The following is an 18042-nucleotide window of genomic DNA, read 5'->3' on the forward strand; positions in this document are numbered from 1 at the left end:
ACAGTGTTATCTTATGATTTAGTAGTCGTTACACAGTAGAGTAACACTGGACTCTCATTATATAAGAAAAACTAAACACTTCAGTTTTATATTTAGGGATGAGGGTGAATAGTGGAGATATTAAAGGGTTAAAAACAAAGATAACAGGACCAGGGGGAGGCAGAGACAGTGATGGATGAATGAAATTTAGAAAAAGTTGTGGTCGGTCACGGGAGACGAACAAAATCACGGAGGATAGAGTAATATATATACACGTTTATTCAGAAGATATTGTATTAGCCACGTTGTACACTCATAGCCTCGTACTGTTTATAATAATTATGCTGGCTTGGAAATAATACATTTTTAGCTCAAGAAAATTACTATCTTGTTTCCTCTTAAAGTGCATTTGTGTTTTTAAATTTACATATATAATAGCATAATTTCCCCAGACATATACTTATTTATTCATACGACATAAACTACTATTATTACTGGTTCTGGCGGCAGCAGCGTTGTAATATCATCCAATTATAAGAAAGTGTTTAAAATACTCGTAAACTGGTTGGTAGCGGCCGTGGAAGAGCTGTGAAGCTGTAGTATAGTGGTGATGGTGAGCAGCCTCGTGCGTCACCATACTCCATCAGGCATTATTATTTTTATGGTGAACTATATGTGATGGTGTTTATTGTATGACGGTGGTGGTGTTGTCAGTACTGGTGTATACATCTTCTATCTCTATGTATCTCTCCCTCACTCCCTTCCTCTCCCTCACTCCCTCTCCCTCACTCCCTTCCTCTCCCCTACTCCCTACTACCCCCTCACTCCCTACCACCCCTCACTCCCTACCCCTCCCTCACCCCCTACCACCCCCTCACTCCCTACCACCCCTCACTCCCTACCAACCCCCCCCCCACCCCCCAACCCCCACCCCACCCCACCACCCCACCCCACCCTCCCCACCACCCCCACCCCACCAACCCCACCCCCCAATTCCCCACCACCCCTCCCCACCCCCACCCCACCCCCCACCCCACCCTCACCCCACCACCCCCCCACCCCCCACCACCCCCACTCCACCCCCACCCCCCCCCCCCCCACCCCCCACCCCACCCCTCAACCCCCCCCACCCCACCACCCCACCCCCCCCCCCCCCCCCACCCCCACCAACCCCACCCCCACCACCCCCCACCCCCACCCCCACCCCCACCCCCACCCCCACCCACCCCCCCACCCCCACTCCCACCCCACCTCCCCCACCTCCACCACACCCCCACCCCACCACCCCCTCACTCCCTACCACCCTCACTCTACCAACCTCACCCCCACTTCACCCCCCCCTCCCTCCCCACTACCACCCCCTCACTCTCTACCACCCCCTCATACTATTACTAATAGAACGTCCGCCAAATTTATCATCCCAGTTATGAGAGAAAAAGAAAACGGAGAAGATGGGAAACCCTTATGATATATCGCTAATGGTGGGATCTGGACCTTGTGGTGTCGTTTGTTTCGACTTAGGCAACACCTGGCTCATTCCCCCCACCTAAAACTCACCTGGACCTCCCCTCCTGATTCTCTAAAATGATCCCTATGTGTTTATTACCCCCCCCCCACCCCCAATAAATGAGATTGCTATGATGCATCTGGTTAAGTGAGAAATGGAGGTGAAATTTTCGATTGTGTTTTCAAAGTCCCTTGTATGGTATTGTGTTTTAGATGAGACAGGTTTAGCCTTTTGAGTCATGGAGGGTTAGATCATTGTGAGCAAAGGGTTAAACGATCGTTCTCAAAGGGTAAACCGTCGTCTTCAAAGGGTTAAATCATCGTCCCCAGAGTGTTAAGGTAAAATGTGTTATTTCTCCTGTGTGTGTGTGTGTGTGTGTGTGTGTGAAGGATATATTGTGACAGTTTGAAACGTTTGAAGATTTGAGTTCAGTGTCGATTAAGTCTTCCCAGCGTCTTTAGAAGGTGAAATAAGAGACAATAATATTTTGGTGTTTACAAATTGGTTCTCACTTCATAAATTACCTTTAGAAATACCTATCAAAAGAGACCTATTAGACCAGACTTTGTGTCAAGAGTTCGTCAAGAATCATTAAGTGAATTTCACCTTCATCAAAAGTCTTCAGGAGCCCACGTCTAAAGTTTGATTCGAATTAAAAGAAGAAAAAATTATAGTCGTATTGTAATTAGGTCTTGACATACGTTCCGTCACACTAAGTTGAGCTTTGACAAGACTTTTACTCGGGGTCCTGACGTTGGTAATTAGGCCAGGAACTTAGTAACTGAGGAGCTCGGGGGAGGGAGGTGATAGAGACCAGGGTGTGTGTCATTTTTGTTCTTATTACAGCTTTGCCACAGCATACTCGATACAACTTAACCATATCCAACACAACCTTGCCACACTCTGAAACTCCCGACTTAGCGTGGCCATCACACCCTTGCTACAGTCTGAAACTCCCAAGTTAACGTAGCCACATCTTTGCCACTCTGAAACTCCCGACTCAGCGCAAAGCCACACCCTGAAAAAATTCTATATCCCACACAGTCTTGCCAGAGCAGGACACAGCGCCGCCCCACTGCATACATAATAGTCACACCCAGGCGCCTCCATTAAAGACGCTGTTTTTAACCCTTGGTGCTGCTGGTCTGAGCCTCTGTCACGCCCCACACGTGTTCCTCCCCCCTCACGAGGTCCTCATATTGCGTTATGCAGTAGAAGCACTCACGTGTTATTGTTGTGGCCCTCCTGGACTCTGGTCACTTTCTGCTTATGTTGTTGCAGTAGTTCTTGATGCAGTGTGTGTGTGTGTGTGTGTGTGTGTGTGTGTGTGTGTGTGTTTCCTACCATTACCTACGTCTGGTTCCTTAGATTAGCCACAGGAGCATTTCAAACCACACACACACACACACAGACACATGAACGTCGGACTTAAGCTATACACTGTCACCTTGGAATACCTGCCCAGTATTCACTTAGAGAATAACTTAACACCAACTACATGTAGCTAGTTCAGTCAACCATTAAAACACAGTCTGGGGTTACACTGCATCTAACTCTGAAGACCTTGTGGCGAGTGACCTAACCTAACCATCTTCGAGTAGTGATAAAATTTATACAACTATACAGAAAATACACAAGGGAATCCTGATGAGAAGAAGACCAAGAACAACTACTAACAGAAGATGGAGAACTACTACTGGTGGCTTGGAGGCTGAGTTTGTTAATGCCTAAATTCCTGCTGAGTAAACCCAACAGCTGAGGCTCGGGAAGGGAAGTGTGTGTGTATGAGAAAGAGAGTTTACACAGAAAGAGTTTACAGAGAGAGTGAGCAAGAGAGCAGAGTATACAGTATTGAGGAAATTGTTCACCTTCGCGTCTTGGGTTACGATCGGATATGGAAACCCAATTAATTATTGAACTAAACCCCGATCTAACATAACCTGATATAATATGAAAACAACCTATTCTAGTTTACAAAAAATATATTCTAATTTATTCTAACATAGTCTAAAATAACATATCCAAACCTAACCTAACTCAACTTACCCTCTAAACATGATATAACGTAACTAATCCTAACTTAATATAACGGTACCTAACTTTACGTAATAGTGTATTAGGAAAATTAACGCTTGATGGGATTATGTCCACTTTGTGAAGGTTTTGTCCAGTGGGAAATATTGTCCAATGGGATTTTTCTCTTATACTGAATAATATGGCTAAAATTTGTCCGATGGAAACTTTGAAGGTGGTGTATTCTTGAAGGGGAGGGGAGGAGGGGGTTGTCCAGTATGAAATCGTGTAGTGGGATATTCTCTTCTCTTATGGGACACTGACTACACTGAGCCGAGGTAAGACACACTAATGTACTATACTGTAGGTGACGCAGTGCAGTGAGCGGTGGAGCTGAGTCACCCCCCCCCCTTCCCGACGGCCCTTAGTAGCACCTCCTTAAGTGTTGTGTGTGTGTGTGTGTGTGTGTGTGATGAAAGATAAGTTTTTTGTTATTCATCTTTGTGTTCCTGTATATAAAACACACACCCACACACACACACACACCCACACAGTGTTGAATAGTGATGAACAGTGCTTAAATCAGTGAAAAACAAATCGGCAGTAACAGCTGAGTCTTACCCACGCTTACCTTCACACAGTGAGGTCCCAGGTACCCAGTTATAATTGCCCCTGAGACTCAACAACACCAGCTATGTGTTAATCCGTCCACGATAGGGAGGCCTGGGACCACACCTCACTTACTTGAATGAGAGAGGTCCTGTGACACCAGACCACGTGGTGTCCCCATGATGCTACGACACCACGTAGTGAATGAATTGCTACAACATCATGTGAGGTTCCTCATAACACCATCCGTGAGGGAATTACTACACCATGTGATGCCCCTCATAACACCATCTGTGAGGGAATTACTACATCATCAGGCCCCTCATACACCATCTGTGAGGGAATTACTACACCACGTCAGGCCCCTCATAACACCATCTGTGAGGGAACTACTACACGTGATGCCCCTCATAACGCCATCTGTGAGGGAGTTACTACACTACGTGTTTGCTGTTCAACACCTCAGTGCACAAGATCTACGTGACCTCCACTGTAAACATTAATCTGTATATTCACTGTATGTTCCTTTACCTTTCTCCAATGAAGGCTTTTGTTAAACCACCAATGTATGTAATAAGTCATTTATGTCCAATGTATATTTTCAGCCTTCGGGCTGCAGAACTTTTTCAATAAACCGTTAATTATTATTATTATTATTATTATTATTATTATTATTATTATATATTATTATTATTATTATTATTACTACACACTCACACACATCAATAAGCTTGTTTACCCAAATATTTTTCCAGGCATCAAATGGAGGCCGTCGGTGCTCAATTAAGATAATTAACCCTTGGTGTGCTCAATAACAGACCCACCCTGTCATCCATCCTGCCGCCCACCACGCCACCCACCCTGCCATCTATCCTGCCGCCCACCACGCCACCCACCCTGCCATCTATCCTGCCGCCCACCACGCCACCCACCTGCCATCTATCTGTGCGCCCACCACCCCACAGTCATCCATCCTGCCGCCCCACCACGCCACCCACCTGCCGCCTACCCCTGCCCACCCACCACACCCACACCACCCTGCCATCTATCCTGCCTTACCACACCGCAGGTTCCATACAAGGAGTATTGGTTACAAGACTAGCAGGTCATCCTAAAACAACTTGTCTTTATATTGTGAGACCACATGGATTTTTCAGTTCAGTTCTGAGTCACCCGTATTACGAATGGATATGAGAATCATGGAAAGAATTCAGAGGAGAATGACAAGACTAATCCCGGGCATTAGGAAACTTGAGTATAGAGACAGGTTAAAGCATCTTAATTTGCACTCCCTCGAGAGACGTAGAGCGAGGGGCGACCTGATAGAGGTGTACAAGTGGAAGGCAGGGCTAAACAAAGGGGACATTACAAAGGTACTCAAACTATCCAACCAGGAGCGAACTCGTAACAATGGTTTTAAATTAGACAAATTTAGATTTAGGCGGGAAATAGGTAAACACTGGTTTGGAAACAGTGGTGGATGAATGGAACAAGTTACCAAATATCATCATTAACTCGAATACGCTGAATAGCTTCAAACATAGGTTGGATGCTTATATGAGCAATAGGGGTTGGGTGTAAACGGGACTGCCCAGTATGGGCCAATAGGCCCGCTGCAGTTTCCTCCATTCTTATGTTCTTATGTTCTACCATCCATCCTGCCGCCCACCACGCCACCCACCCTGCCATCTATCCTGCCGCCCACCACGCCACCCACCCTACCATCCATCCTGCCGCCCACCTAGTGCTTCACCTTGCATGCCTTCCGTCCTCCACCCTGTGCATAATGATAGCGACTATAATAACCTGTGTAGAGCTTCCCTGTTGGTGTGGTTATGACAGGTAAGTGTTTATGGTTCATTCTGGAGGTGTTATCGTGGGGGGGGATGATCAAGAATGGGCCATGGCTTTGTAGTTCAGTAGGAAGGTTCTTGTGGGTGATAGTGAGGGGCGGGGGGTGGAGAGGGGTGGGGGGACGTCACGTTATGATAATGAAGAGCGGATCTGTTGGTTTCTGGGGAGGGGGGGAGATTCTCAAAACTCTTTACGATAAGTTCCCCCCTTCCCCCTTTAATCTGGCATTAGAGAAGACATCACCTTAATGTACTAGAGTCTTGGTGCCATTTCGACGCCATTAAGACCGCCATATCTTACGAGAAAGTTGAAGTTAGTAAAATTGCGAGGTCTTGGCTCTCTCTCTCTCTCGATTTAATAAGAAAATTTAACTGAGTCTTTTTGAGAATTGAGGAAGACTTGAAGGAGGGGAGGATACTATCTCCGTCTTCCTAGCTGCTAAAGAGAATCCAGTATATTGATCCATTCGCTCCTCTTCTCGGGAGGTTAATGAACGTGTGGATATTGCTGGAGGTGGTGCAAAAGTTGAAGAGTTTAAAGGTTGTTGATTTAGCCCTTCCCTCCTTGTTCTCTCTGCCTATGTCAACAACTTTACACTGCCACTCGTAAAGTAATAATGTTAGAATATCAGGTATGTGTTGCCACTTTGTCAACACACGAGTCAGGGGAGATATTAGGTGGGTGTGTTGAGGAGAGATACTCGCTGGGTGTGTTGAGGAGAGATACTCGCTGGGTGTGTTGAGGAGAGATACTCGCTGGGTGTGTTGAGAAGAGATACTCGCTGGGTGTGTTGAGGAAAGATACTCGCTGGGTGTGTTAGGGAGAGATACTCGCTGGGTGTGTTGAGGAGAGGGATATACTTTGGTGTGTTGGAGAATGCCAACAGAATTGTGGTAGGGAGAGACACTCCTTCGTGTATTTGAGGAGAATACTGCTGGTGTGTTGAGGAAATACTCTCCTTTGCCAGAAGATTCGTCAACCTCCACCATTCAAGACAGAGATAATTTCTGGCGATAGTCCTCTACTCTTATTTCCAAGTTCATCGCTATCAAAGCTGTCGCCTCTCCAGATCTTGACTGACTGGAGGTTACCACTCAGGTGTTTCGTCACTTCAGTCATGTCTACGTCTGAGTTGTTTACTGTTGTTATGACAGCTTTTGTTTATTATCAAGGTGAAGTGAATGTTCTCTTGACAGTATCTTCATAACACTTTACGGATTCACTTCAAATTGGAGTCTCTCTCTCTCTCTCTCTCTCTCTCTCTCTCTCTCTCTCTCTCTCTCTCTCTCTGTCAGGTAACAGATAAGTCTTTGTTGTCGAGTAATATCCTGAGAATATTTCGGTGTATTTGTTTTTATTTTATGAACTGAAATATCCATAAATTTGTACCATTTTTTGTTCAATACTTTTTGTGGTTGAATTACCCCAGTTTATATCACCTAAAGATTAAACATACCTAACGTTAACCTACCCTAACCTACCCTAACCTAACCTAACGTTAACCTAACCTACCCTAACCATACCTGTTCTACCCTAATTAAATCTAACCAAACCTGTCCTACCCTAACCTAACCTAACCCCCTGAAATAGTGTTAGGGTGGTTAATCTTCAGGTGATCAAGAAAGAAAAAGACTTTCATTTTCCAACACTCCAGGGGATTTAATTTTAATCCACCCTCTGACATGACCTACCGATGATAATATTGTTACCGTTGTATAAGTGAATTGTATCTTTCATTGTTAAGGCAGGTTAAGAGGGTCTTCCTACCTTAATCTTATCTAGAGAACACCTTAACGAGTTTATATACCTGTTGACCTCTATTGCATAGTGTCAATTAACCTGTAGGTGTTGATGATGGTGTACAGTAGTTATGGCACCTGAGTGATTCCTGTTTTGTTATGTTACTTTTTTCTTCTTCTTCATCTTCCTCTGCTCCTCTTCTTCCTCTTCGTCCTTTTCTTATTTTTCTTAGACCTCCTCTTCTTCCTCCTCCCTACTTATTCATCCTTCGTCCTCTTCCTTCCTCCTCTTCCTCCCCTCATCTTCCTTCTTATCCTTTTCTTCGTTTTCGTCCTCTTCCCCTTCTTATTCTACCTCTTCCTCCCCTTCCTCTTCTTCTAGGTCCTCCTCCTCTTCCCCCTCTTCTTCCTTTCTTCCATATACACAAGCCTCTAATCCCCCTCCCCACCACCCCCTCTCCACCCCCCCTTACTATACACAGGTTCCTTGACGCTGTTGTGTTCCCCCTGTAGATGCGGTGGTTGAGCGTGGTGCTGTGGGCGTGGTCGTGGTGGTGGTCGTGGGCGGTACCAGTCCCGGGTAGTTACTACACCGACGAGGCCGCTGGCAGACTCCTCCACTACGACATTCAATCCGGAGACTGTGTTCTCTTTGGCGACAGGTGAGTCAGTTGCAGGTGTTGGACAGGTGGAGTTGAAAGACAGGTGTTGATGTAAATTCGAGGGGAAAGGAGAGATAAGTGTAGGTGGGACAGGTGTAGGTGTGAGGTGGAACAGGTGTAGGTGAGAGGTGGGACAGGTGTAGGTGTGAGGTGGAACAGGTGTAGGTGTGAGTGAGGAGGGACAGGTGTAGGCAGGTGTGAGGAGGAACAAGTGTAGGCAGGTGTGAGTGAGGAGGAACAGGTGTAGGCAGGTATGAGTGAGGAGGGACAGGTGTAGGCAGGTATGAGTGAGGAGGAACAGGTGTAGACAGGTGTGAGTACGGAGGAACAGGTGTAGGCAGGTGTGAGTAAGGAGGAACAGGTGATGGCATAACGACAGGATAGCGTACAGGTGTAAGATTAATTAAACCATACTAATAAACAACATTAATATTAAGAAACAAAAACCGTAAAATATAATAAATTTCAAGTGTGTGTGGGGAGGACGCTTACTTCCTTATGGCGCTGAGGTGTAAACAACTGTGAACTACGAACCTAAATAAAGATGTAAGTTGAAGAGAGTCGTAATTCTCTTAACTGTAAGAGCAATAGAGAGAAACTTTTACCAACGTCTTCTCCAAACTTCTGTGGGTACACATACTGTGCATTAAATTTCAGTAGCGCGGGTATAATAGTTTTGGTGTAATTGGGTTAAAAATATTTTAAGCTCGTGGTGACAGCTGGACTCAAGGCTGTTTAGCTACGAGTGTTGGTTAGCATAATATAGAGTATACTTCAGGTGTTTATTAAAAATTTATTCAAAATATATGAAGCTGAGGTAACAACGAAATAATGTTATTAGAGATACACTTTGGAGAAATATAGACTTGATGGAAAAGGAAATGAATACGAGAAATTAATTAAAAAGTAATACATTAAAAAACGAGAATAAATATCACTAGGCAAGTTGCACTGAGAGGACATTCACTCAAGATGAAATCGGAAAAAATCCTAATTAGAACTACTTAACACTCAAGAATACTGAATATCATAAAAGTAAAAAAATAAAAAATAAATAGATAAATACAGAAAACGTTAAAATGTATCAATAAATAATAGTGAAATAACTGTAAGCTCAAGAGATCCAATTTTAATACAGTTCAAGGATATGAAGAAAGGAGCTCATCGAGACAGCAAGTTGGCGGGATACTCGTTGAGCGTCTACATAATTTGGTGATTCGGTCTCCCCTGACGCCGTTGTTGACTCCAGTTCCAGCAATATCAAGAGTCCTATTGGCAATTGGAATGAAAATAGAAAAATACGAGGGAGAAAAAGAGGAAAAATGACTGGGAGGGATAGCGCCTAACACCTTTGATAAGAACTCTCAGCCTTACCAACTGACTCCACACTCGGAGATAAGACAAAAGATAGCGAGAGATAAAGAAAAACAGAGAAAGAACAAAAAGTATATACAAATAGAGAAGGAGGAGAACTACAGACAGACATAGAAAAGACACTAGAGAAAGGGGCAAAGACAAAACTAGAATGAGAGAGAGGAGAGAGAGACTCGACGACACATCAACCAACATCAACACTGGATCAAAGGCGTCACATAACTTCTGGCTCCTGTCAACATCCCGCGTTCTCTATCTCCAGCTTCCTAATACTGCGTGTCTCTTTCCTCTTCCTGCCCTCCACTTTCTTCCTTCCTTCCTCTTCCTCCTATTCTTACTACTACCATTACGACTACTATTCCACCTCTTACTACTGCCACTACTAGTACTACTACTATTACGAATTTACGACTACTATTGTATCTCCTCCTTCCTGTCTTGCTCTCATCCTACTCCTCCTTTCCTCTTCTGCCTCTTATTCTCCTCTTCTTGCTTCTACTTTCCTCTTCCTCTTATTACTTTCCTCTTCCTCTTATTACTTTCCTCTCCATCCTACTTTCCTCCTCTACATTACTTTCCACTTCTTCCACTTACGTCCCTCTCCCACTACTTTCCATTTCCTCCTACTTTCCTCTCCATCCTACTTTCCTCTTCCATTACCTGAGGAACATACACCTTTGCGTGGATTGAATATATCATGGCTTCAGGGGGACAGGTTTATCCTACCGGGAAATCCATGACTGAGTGGCGGGCTTAAGAGCTGACCCCGTGCTTGATCTTCTCAGGCTGGGAAAGGAAACATTTAATAGCCAACCTCTCGTGTTAGTGGACCTGGCCTCTGGTACACTCCCCGTCAGCCCTGGACTCTGATACACTCCCCGTCAGCCCTGGACCCTGTTAGTGTACCTGGTCTCTGATACACTCCTCAGTGTAGCCTGGCCTCAATACTCCCCCGTCAGCCCTGGACCCTGTTAGTGTACCTGGCCTCTGATACACTCCCCATCAGCCCTGGACTCTGTTAGTGGACCTGGCCTCTGATACACTCCCCTGTCAGCCCTGGACCCTGTTAGTGTACCTGGCCTCTAATACACTCCCCGTCAGCCCTGGACTCTGTTAGTGTACCTGGCCTCTGATACACCCCCGTCAGCCCTGGACCCTGTTAGTGTACCTGGCCTCTGATACACTCCCATCAGCCCTGGACTCTGTTAGTGGACCTGGCCTCTGATACACTCCCCGTCAGCCCTGGACCCTGTTAGTGTACCTGGCCTCTATACACTCCCCGTCAGCCCTGGACTCTGTTAGTGTACCTGGCCTCTGATACACTCCCCATCAGCCCTGGACCCTGTTAGTGTACCTGGCCTCTGATACACTCCCCGTCAGCCCTGGACCCTGTTAGTGTACCTGGCCTCTGATACACTCCCCGTCAGCCCTGGACCCTGTTAGTGTACCTGGCCTCTGATACACTCCCCATCAGCCCTGGACCCTGTTAGTGTACCTGGCCTCTCATACACTCAATTTCCATACATTTACCAACTAAGATTATTATTTATCTCGACCCAAGTACCCCCAACGTTGTATGGAATGTCAGTTAATGAGACACAGTGCAAATAAGAGTAACCAGCATTTAAAAAACGTGTAAATAATGTATATCGTGATCCCATTTATCTGTTGTCTGGAAAAGTCGTCTTGATATGCTAAGTTGAACCGAGTATAAATCAGACTCTCTTTATCCAGATTTTATTCACCTATCCATGGGATTAAGTCGTATCCCTTAAGAAGCTAAATGCAGGACACAGCTGATCAGAGTATAGCTTTTCATTCAGCTTCTCTGTGTGGTTCAGTTTTAGCTGCTGGACCAAAGCAATGGATATCGCAACAGCTGCCTCACAATCACAGCAAGGCAGTGTGTTCACCTCTACTACTAATACCGATGATATATTAAGTCATTTCAAACAATAAATCAACAAATTGGCTTTCATCTTTACTCCTCGTTTTTTAAGTCCAAGCCAGATCACGGTAGCCAAAAGCCTACTACTCATCGGCATCCATGCAACCTCTCTTCTTAAAGGCCTAGACCAGACTCATAACGTCGGGATTTGCATAAGTACGGGGACATTCCGGTCATCTCCCCCACCTTGAGTTTATATGCAGAGTGGAATCCTCCTCTTGAATCCATTAGGGACTCTTTCACTGAGGTCTCTTTTGTCGAATAACCAGACAATCGACGATGTTGATATACTAATGTGTTTTGAGTGTACGAGTGAGTGGAGGATCTGTGATAAAATACTTCCTTCGACCATCACACAGCACAGGGAGAGCCTTGACGATAATTCAACCCAGCACTCTCTTCCCGTGACACGTCTCATAATTAAAGTATGCCATAATCTCTCACACACATCGATAACGACTCAATATATGTGAAAATGTTAAATCTTCTACTTAATATGAAACGTAAAATACACGAACACACAAAATAATTCCTGGTTTTAGTTACGTGTGTCTTTCTACATTTACAGAGTCATAAACAAAACCATCTCTCGAGGATTTGCCCCCCAAGAGATTAAAAAAAATATATATTCTTCATTAGACAGGATGTAAAATAATCTCCTACACCATGTTGTCATTTCCTCTGGTTCCATTTCTTCCCCCCTTCTTCCTCCTCCCCTTCCCTTTCTTCCCCTACTTCCTACTCCCTTTCTTCTCCCCTTCCTCATTACTCGTACCTCTCTTTCCCGCCTCTCCCTCCATCACTCACATTGCCTCAAACACCCCATCCTCCTCCGCCTCCCCCCTTCTCTCCCTCCTCCTCTTCCTCCTACTCTTCCACCCTTTCCAGGCCTTCCTCTTCCACCTCTTCCTCCGCCTGCTCTCACTCCTCCTCATCTTCTGCCAACTCCTGATTCTCTCCCCAGAGGACGTGTATTTTATTACCTTGTTCCTTCGTCTTCCAGCTCTACACCCACACCCACCTCTCCCCCACCCATGCCTCCCCCTCTCCCTCACCCCCTCCCTCATCCCTCCCTCTCCCCTCAATCCGTACCCTAGCTTTCTTTCCCTCCCTCATCTATTACCCTCACCTCCCCCCTCCCTTCCTCCTTCACATTCCATGGTTCCCTTGACTGCTTCCCTTGTTGGTGGGAGATGGATGAGAGTCTTGAGTCCTTGTCCCTTTGTGTCCGTCCGTGTTTCTTTGTCTCCCTGTGTCCGTCCGTGTTTCTTTGTCTCCCTGTGTCCGTCCGTGTGTTTCTTTGTCTCCCTGTGTCCGTCCGTGTGTGTTCTCTTTGTCTCCCTGTGTCCGTCCGTGTTTCTTTGTCTCCCTGTGTCCGTCCGTTTCTTTGTCCCCTGTGTCCGTCCGTTTCTTTGTGTCCGTGTCCACCTCATAACCCACGCCTGTAACCCACGCCTGTCTACCTCATAACCCACACCCGTCTCTCATAACCCACGCCTGTCCACCTCATAACCCACGTCACCTCATAACCCACGCCTGTACCTCATAACCCACACCTGTCTACCTCATAACCCACACCTGCCTCCACGCCTGTCTACCTCATAACCCCACGCCTGCGCCTACCTCAATCATCCGCCCATGTCTTCTTAATGCGGGAGTGTAGTGGGCGTGGGTAGGCGTGTGAGGGGGTCAATGCTGGCGTGGGTCCAGGGGTGACACTTGATGCTGACCAAGCAGGAACAAGGAAAGGGAGGAGGAGGCGAAGGAAGAGGGAGACGAAGGGAGGAGGGAGGCGGGAGAAGGAGGAGGGAGACGAAAGGAGGAGAGAGGGCGAAGGGAGGAGGAGGAGGAAGGAAGGGAGGAGGGAGGCGAGGGAGGAGGGAGACGAAGGGAGGAGGGAGGCGAAGGAGGAGAGAGGCAAAGGGAGGAAAGAGGCAAAGGGAGGAGGAGGCGAAATGAAGAGAAAGGCGAAGGGAGGAGGGAGGCGAAGGAGGAGGAAGCAAGGAGGAGGGAGACGAAGGAGGAGAGAGCGAAGGAGGAGGGAGAAAAATGAAGGAGGGGCGAAGGGAGGAGGGAGGCGAAGGAGGAGGGAAGGAAGGAGGAGGGAGGCAGAGGGAGACGAAGGGAGGAGGGAGGCGAAGGGAGGAGAGAGGCGAAGGGAGGAGGGAGGCGAAGGGAGGAGAGAGGCGAAGGGAGGAGAGAGGCGAAGGGAGGAGGGAGGCATAGAGATGGAAGAGGAATGAAGAAGATTGATTAATTGTGGTAATTTCATCCCCTGGCAACGCAAAGGGAGGGAGAAAATAAGAACGGAGGGAGAAAGGGAGAGGAAGGAACAGGGGGACGAAGTGAGAGAGAGATGAAGGAAAAAGAGAACTGAGGGAGACGAAGGGATTTTTTCTCCCTCACGAATTTTAGGGATTTTTTTTAGCCCATACACGAATTTTAGGTATGTTTTCTCCCTCACGAATTTTAGGGATTTTTTCTCCTTCATACACGATTCTTAGAGATTTTTTCTCCCTCTAACACGAATTTTAGGAATTTTTTTTACCCCATACACGAATTTTAGGTATTTTTTCTCCCTCACGAATTTTAGGGACTTTTCTCCATTCATAAACGAACCTCAAGGGACGTTTCTTCATTATCTGGCTGAAGGGGGTTTATTCATTTTACACCACCTGGGCTAAATTACCCTCATTAAGTATTCATGAATCACAGCTTTACCGGCGCCAGTGAAGGCTCGTCACGGTGACCATAAAACACACTCGTCAATCCTACCATCTCCTTCTCATTATAACACTAGCGCTATTTTCATTATTTAAGATGCCATTTTGTTCATATTGGGATGCTATTTTGGTTAGTTTTTGGCTATTTTGTGTTTTAAGTCGACATTTTATTTATATTGGATGTTATTTTCACTATTCTAGATGCTATTTTGTTTATATGGGCCGCTATTTTGAGTCGCTATTTTTTTTATTATATCGTGTTAAGATTTGGCAACAGTGTGACTGACCGTAAGAGTTGGCACCAGTGTGACTATGACCGTAAGATTTGGCACCAGTGTGACTATGACCGTAAGATTTGGCAACAGTGTGACTATGACCGTAAGAGTTGGCACCAGTGTGACTATGGCAGTAAGAGTTGGCAACAGTGTGACTATGGCAGTAAGAGTTGGCACCAGTGTGACTATGGCAGTAAGAGTTGGCAACAGTGTGACTATGGCAGTAAGTTGGCTTGTGACTATGACCGTAAGAGTTGGCAACAGTGTGACTATGGCAGTAAGATTTGGCAACAGTGTGAATATGACCGTAAGAGTTGGCAACAGTGTGACTATGGCAGTAAGATTTGGCAACAGTGTGAATATGACCGTAAGAGTTGGCAACAGTGTGAATATGACCGTAAGAGTTGGCAACAGTGTGAATATGACCGTAAGAGTTGGCAACAGTGTGAATATGACCGTAAGAGTTGGCAACAGTGTGAATATGACCGTAAGAGTTAGCAACAGTGTGACTATGACCGTAAGAGTTGGCAACAGTGTGCGTGTGGTGGGGTGCGGACCAGGCTTCATATATCGCTCACCTCAACAGTTTTTTTCAGAAATGCTTAATGAAATTTTCCACAAACTTCGGGTTCAACATTTCGTATAAAGAAACGTGTAAAAAGTTGTTGATGTCGGCATTGGATGTCTAAACAAACTGGATATTTTCGTTTAGAATTTTATATTGCGAGGACTAAATATTTCAAAGGCCGCTACTCACTGAAATGTTTACTGTGGGAGTTTGAGCTCTTGTGCTATTAATACACCGTTAGAGTTCTATTAATTAAAAGACTCTGAAAATGATCCATTTTACTCTGGAAAAATATCGTGCTCCTTCACATTCGCGTTAAACTTGAATCGCTTTGCATGTTGAGTATGAGTGTGTAATGTGACTCAGTGAATATAGCTAATTTAAGCGCCCCAAAAAGCAAGAAATAATATGTTCTTGCACATTAACTCCGTCCCTGGTGAATCATAGAACTTAGTATATTTTTTTAAATGAGAACTGATGGAAAAATGCATTTAAACCGGATAGAATAAAGGCGAAAGACGAAAGTAGACCCGGAACAGGGATAATTAGCAGGAAGAAAATATTTAAAAAATTCTGAATAATAAATCACATAACAAAGTGGCAGACGGTGTTAGCCACGAGAACACTATGTGATGACTGATGACCCAGCGAGCACTGCCATCGTCAGCTGCTGGTGGAGGCAATATTCTAATGGTTTCATAAATGTTTCTTCATCTCCTCCCGAGCTAGAGCAGAAAACTTATTTCCTGTGAAATTCCGGTACGTGGACAAAATCCCGCCAAGAAAAATTCCCCACATAATTTCCCGCCGGAAAAAAATGTCACCTGCAGAACAACATCACAAAGTTGTTCCAAGTCGAGTTTCCTTAAGACCTAATGTCCTTCTGGCTTATTGCTCCACAGTATTTTGCTTCAGGCGAGACAATACTAAGAACACCAAAACTTTGCGAATATTTGTAGTACGAAATGTTCCTTTCTTTTGTTATGGTGGTCGTCAGTTATGTTCATTTTAACGTTATGTTTGTGTTTGTTCTTAGTTGGTCTCTCTCTCTCTCTCTCTCTCTCTCTCTCTCTCTCTCTCTCTCTTCTGTACACTGTCGTCATTTTTTAATTATTATTAATACAAACATCCTCACAAAATCCCCAAACTAATCTAACCTAATTTAACTGACTTAATTTATCCTGACCTAATCTGACGTCACTTAACCTATCCAAATCTTACCAAGCTTGGTGTATCCTAACCTAGAGTGGCCTAAATAACCTAACCTAACCAAACAGGGAAGTAGGATTTCAAAAATATCGAGCTGGAAGAATTTTGTCAAGTGCGACATTCTTTGGGGGGTGACATTTTGTCCAGCGTAATATTCCTTATCATATTTTTACCCAATGATACGTTTCAATGGAATTTTTAAGGAGGGGGAGGGGGAAGAAGAAGAAGAAGAAGAAGAAGACGAAGAGGAGGAGGAGGAAGAAGAGGAGAAGAGAGACCTTGGGAGAACACAAATTACAATCACCGCCACGTCAATGTTTTCTCGCTCCTTCCCTCCTCAAGGATGTTACATGCTTCCCCATTACCCCATCCCCACCACCTTATCAACCCCATTACTGCCCCCACAACCCCATTACTGCCTCCCACAACCCCATTACTGCCCCCCGCAACCCCACTGCTCCCCCCAACCCCATTACTGCTCCCCAAAACCCCATTACTGCTCCCCACAACCCCATTACTGCCCCCCGCAACCCCATTACTACCATCCGCGGTCTCCAGATTGAACTTTGGCGAAAAAGACAGGTTTTATGGTGATAACGTAAAGTGGTGTGGTTGATGGTGATAAGCTCGTAACCTGTGGGTGGTGGTGGGGGGGGGGGTGATGGTGGTGGCTGATGAGGTCGCCTGCCACACTACAGTCACCTACACTCCTACAGTATCTACACATAGCATAGGTCAGAGGTCAATAAATGCGGTGTGTTGTTGTGGGTCCTCAGTGCCCGGAAAGGATTCAGATAATTATATTCAGTTGTACTCGGCTACCCTAGGTGGAATATGTTTGTATTAAGCGTTATATTAAGGAAAAATAAGAATGGTTATAGACGTTTTTATATATATACGACTGTACCGGATTTTGCAGATTGTCCAATTTGTCTTATTTTCCATCAGCCGCCAGCGTCATGCCCAAATAGAAGTTTCGCGCCATTTTTTGCCCAATTTAGAAGACTTGCAAACTTAAAATTTCGGTTTTATAATGGTTGCCTTAGTCTGCCCGAGGATCACTTTTTACATACAGTATATATAGCTCCTTCCCTACTTTAATGTTTGCAGAATCTTATAAAATAACGAAGAAAATATATAAAGGTCAAGATGTATCAGTGAGCCTTAGCATCGACCTTTCCTCACCGTGACTAAGTTCCCGAAATTCGTTTACGCTAACATTATCACCACAAAACGAATCTTACGGGTTTTCCATTACTTGAATTATACGCATTTCCTGTTTTTTGCTCATTAAGTTGATGCCTCGGCGTAATTCCCATCTGCCGTTCATTCTTCCCCTGTCAGCCACACTTGGGCCCGGAAAGGCTTGGAGGGTCGCACCTTAAAGAAAACCTCCACATTCCACGGGTGACTAAAGAGGCGATGAAATGGGTCGGAAGGACATAGAAACCCAGTCTTCACTTAACACAAACCCTCCAATACAGGTCTAACTGAGATGACGATACTGATACTAAACTCCAATGTGATATTTTCAATTAAAAAATAAATAAAGACGACAGTGTTTATAAACTCTGTAACACAT

General features: G+C 45.2%; 1 protein-coding gene across 2 annotated transcripts in view; it reads left to right on the plus strand.

Annotated features, from left to right (window-relative positions):
* Positions 1-18042, plus strand: part of LOC121870065 (phospholipase A2-like) — a 38698-nt gene that overhangs the window by 11444 nt on the left and 9212 nt on the right. For both annotated transcript variants that reach the window (XM_042371815.1, XM_042371813.1), the window contains exon 2: positions 8215-8363. In XM_042371815.1, coding sequence (XP_042227749.1) covers positions 8215-8363 — 149 coding nt within the window. The remainder of the gene's footprint in view (positions 1-8214; positions 8364-18042) is intronic.

Source organism: Homarus americanus, unplaced genomic scaffold, assembly GCF_018991925.1.
Source record: "Homarus americanus isolate GMGI-L3 unplaced genomic scaffold, GMGI_Hamer_2.0 scaffold27875, whole genome shotgun sequence".
NCBI classification, from domain to species: domain Eukaryota; kingdom Metazoa; phylum Arthropoda; class Malacostraca; order Decapoda; family Nephropidae; genus Homarus; species Homarus americanus.